This window comes from Zingiber officinale, chromosome 2A (assembly GCF_018446385.1).
Source record: "Zingiber officinale cultivar Zhangliang chromosome 2A, Zo_v1.1, whole genome shotgun sequence".
Taxonomy (NCBI): domain Eukaryota; kingdom Viridiplantae; phylum Streptophyta; class Magnoliopsida; order Zingiberales; family Zingiberaceae; genus Zingiber; species Zingiber officinale.
Genome location: NC_055988.1, coordinates 178,026,776 through 178,030,991, shown reverse-complemented (window position 1 = coordinate 178,030,991; position 4,216 = coordinate 178,026,776). Strand labels below are relative to the sequence as shown.

At 39.4% G+C, this 4,216-nt stretch overlaps 1 protein-coding gene across 1 annotated transcript; it reads right to left on the bottom strand.

Moving 5' to 3' along the window:
• Nucleotides 1–342: 342 nt before the first annotated feature.
• On the bottom strand, nucleotides 343–2,400 carry LOC122043493 (protein HOTHEAD-like). The gene is made up of 3 exons (XM_042604118.1): nucleotides 2,269–2,400; nucleotides 654–2,148; nucleotides 343–538 (listed from the first exon to the last, which is right to left on the bottom strand). Exons 1-3 carry the CDS (start codon nucleotides 2,363–2,365, stop codon nucleotides 502–504), a joined length of 1,629 nt encoding a protein of 542 aa, XP_042460052.1. The 5' UTR covers nucleotides 2,366–2,400; the 3' UTR covers nucleotides 343–501.
• Nucleotides 2,401–4,216: the final 1,816 nt, after the last annotated feature.

Here is a 4,216-nt window from a genome sequence, read left to right as displayed (position 1 = left end):
AGATTTCATTAATTGACAGAGTAATATATAAAGAAAGTATTATAAGACTTCATTAATTGATAGAGTAATAAATTTAAAAAATAATTAATAGATTTTAATTTTATTTTACTATAATCATTGAATGATCCTCTTTTCAAGCCCTATCTTATTTTAGCTGTGTCCTCAAATATGATTGTGACTAAAACCCACTTGGCCAAGATTGGTCGAGACCTCGATCTAGTCTAATGAGATTTTTTGGCCGAATAAAGATGAAGATGAAAATGTTATATATAAAATTTAAAAAATTGAGCCGAATAACAGCAAATTAATTAATTCGCTTGAAAGTAGCCAAATGCAAAGGTCTAAATGAACATTATTTGTTTTATCTTATTAATAAATAGTACATAAGCATATATCGATCACGGCACATTAATTTATTGTGAAAATAAATAAATTAAGAATCGATCGGCTGCGCATGCATTTTTTTATATCAGCAATAATAATTAAGATCGTCAATCATGATCACTTGCCGCCTTTTCCTATCAGAAGTCCCATGTACCTACAAAAATCATTAAAATGATCAAAATTAGAATAGATGCCATATATATATAGTATAATATAATTTTATCAAAATTAAATTCGATCGATTGGTTGATTATTATTTACGTATATACCTGCCCAACATCATGAGAGTAGCTTGGGGATTAGTTCCCGGGGAGAAATTGAAGGTGGATCCATCAATGACCCTGAGCCCGTCGACGCCGATCACTCTGTAGTCATGGTCGACCACCTTCCCTACTTCACAGCCACCGTGGAAATGATAGATGGTGTTCACGAGGTCCTTGCAGTATTGCTCCAGCGAAGTGGCGTCCTGCGGACTTCTTGCTCTGTAATTGACGACTAAGCTTGCAGTGAGATTCTGCAAGTACTCCACCGTTTGATTCGGGTATCTGAATTCGGAAAACGCTTCTGTATCCACCGTTCTCATGATCGTCTGCATTGCCTCCACGCATGTTCTGAGATCCTCAGCCTCCGCGAAGTAGTTGTAGGTCACTGATGGATTGTCCTCTGGGTCCACATTCTTGAGACGAAGATATCCTCGGGACAGAGGCTTTGCCAATTTCTCAACTATTACGCCGGTATGGGATGACGAATTGCCAACTCCGAAGCTGAACCCCGTCAAAGACTCTATGTAGTAGCCCGGCCGGATTCCCACAACTTGAATCGAAGTGGGACTCAGTGGCTCCGGCGAAGGCACCACCAAGACGTTCATCGGGTTGTCGGCGATGCCCTGGCCGACCATCGGCTGGTCCAGGACCACCTCGATGCCCAAAGACCGGAGGTGGTCCGCCGGGCCCACGCCGCTCAGCATGAGCAACTGCGGGCTGCCGAGGGCGCCGGCTGACACTATGATTTCCCCTGCAGAGATTGAGCCCTGCTTTAGGCGGGCCTCGTGGATGTTGCCGTCTAAGTCCTTGTACACCACGCCGTACGCCTGCGGCTGCTTCTTACGGTGCCCGCCGGCAGTAACGTTCCTGAACAAGATCCTCTGCGCCGTGGCGCGCACGAGAACGGTGATCCTGGCTGGGTCGGCGTACTTGAGGAGATCGGCGGCGGTGTGGCGATGGCCGGCCGGGTCGAAAATGGTCCCTCCGACCTTGGTGCCGTCCAAGTGATCATAGGTGAAGCCGTTATCAGGGGTGACTCCGGCCTCCAGAAGCCCTGCTCTCAAGGCCGAAGTCCAGCCCGTCAGATGAGGCCGGAAAACCACCTCTCGCTCCACCCACCGGAACGACTGGTCGACCAGCTTCGGGTTCAATCCCATGTCCATCACCTCCTGGCGGCTGGCGCGCGAGTAGAACCCGGCGTTGATGCAGGTGCCGCCACCGAGGCAGCGAGCTCGTCTCATGATGACGCCATCCTCGGAGACGAAACTCTGCGCCGGCGAGGTCGGGGTGATGTAGGCGAGGTTGTTGGTTTGAGAGGCGAGGTTGGAAATGTTGGGATTCCCGTAGGGCGAACCGCCTCTTTCCAGCAGCAGCACGTCGAACCTCTCCGAGAGGGTAGCGGCCAAGGGGCAGCCGGCTGTCCCGCCGCCGACGATGATGTAGTCGTGGTATGAGACCCGTGGCGCATGTGTCGCATTCTTCACGAAGCCATACGGTGGCGCTGTTCACAGAATTAAACCAAATTAAACCATGCATAAATTAACAACTAATTAATTAATTACGAAAGTTAACATGGCTTAATCATATATATAATTAAAAGATCGAAGAGGAGGAACATTACAGTTGAGAGCATAGCAGAAGCCATGGAAGCAGAAGAAGAAGAAGAGAGTTGCAACCGCAGAAGCAGAAATGAGCATTCTTCGACTTTCCAACCCCATGATTTACTAATTACGTAATATGGATATGGAATATGGATTGGATCCATCCTTCAACCTTTTATAAGCTAAGGGTGATGCGCATAATGTTACTTCGAATAAAATATGATCAAATATACGTTAGTTATACTTGACACGCATAATATTTAGACAACTTCTAAGCGAAGAAATAAGAAATAAGAAACTTAATTATCAGGTCAATAATAGCCACCTACTGGTTGTTGAAACTTAATTATCTTCATTAAGACACTGTGGACGTGCTCCCATTTTAAAAATTCTCAAACTTTGAGTTCGTCGTCGAAATAAGAAATATAGAAAAAGAAATAGTCAAATAGATCAATAAGATATAAACAAACCCCAAAAAAAACGAAGAAGAAAAAGTCAGGTCAATAATAACCACTCTAATTGATGTTGAAACTTCTATATATTACGACGGTGTTGGTCTAATCTTAAAAAAGTCTCAGTTGATAAATATTTTAAAGGATATTTATTTGTGAATTTTTGACTCCTTAACGCGGCACAACTGAAAATAAATTATTAAAAATCACAAGTTTTCAAAGAAACGTGAGAATTATTGATCATCTAGATGCCTTCATCCTCCTCCTAGCTAGTGAAAGTCAACTATATGGATAAATTTTTATTTATCTCTAAGAGATTGTCCGACATTCAATATTGCGTCGGGATTAATATAATGAAAAACTTGAGAATTATTGATCATCCAGATGCGTTGATTCTCTTCACTAAGGTCAACTATATGGATAAATTTTTATTTATCTTAAGATATTGTTCAAAATTCCATATTGACTGGGGATTAATATAATTTAAAATTTAAGAATTATTGATCATCCAGATGCGTTGATCCTCTCCACTAAGGTCAACTATATGGATAAATTTTTATTTATCTTTATGAGATTGTCCAAAATTCCATATTATATTGCGTGGGGATTAATATAATATCTTTTTATTTCTTAGAAAGGGAATAACATATGTTTTAAATATGGCGAAAATATTTTTTTATAGCCGAATTTTTAAAATTTAGATGAGGCTTTTTTCCATCGTAACCTCTATGTAAGGCAGACAATTATTGTGCGCGCGTGTATATCACTCATATAAGAATATATAGATTATTATATATAATGATATAGTCAAAAATTAAAATTTTTAATTTCTCTTATTTAGTTGTAATAATTTTTCTCTCTTTCATCTTCAATTTAAATAAAATTCTTTCTTCTCTCACTTTTATTTCATGCAACAATCAATATGATAGTGTTTTTAAAAATCAGCATCACATCTTAATTACACCACTACCGCTAGGCACTAGGCGATGATAATTTTTAAAAACCAACATCACCTTAGATAATAGTTAAGCATTTTATATCAAATTTGTTTATCGGGTCATCTCAATGATGGAGATGTTCTTTTAAATATATTCTTAGTGAATACTTCTATATTCTTTTTAAATTTATGAGTCAATGGTAAAAATTATTTTTGACAATCAAAATAACTAGGCTTCTTCCCATGCTTCAATCTAAATAACTTTGATGTCTCTATATATATTGGACATCTTAAGATTCCAACAATACTCTATCCCCATAACATATCATAAGTTAGAAAATTATTTACTGCCCAAAAAAGAGCAACCTTCATTACAAGCAACTAATTGGAATGAACATCATATGTAAGAACACCTTCATCTCATAGTTGTTTCAACTATGTAATTAGTGGTTGCATGTAAACATCTATCAACTTTTTGGATTTTGTGGGCCAAGTGCGATCAATGTTAAAAAAAATATACAATGTTTTCATGCACATACTAGGTGGAAGATTATATGAAGTTAAGATAACTTGTCAACA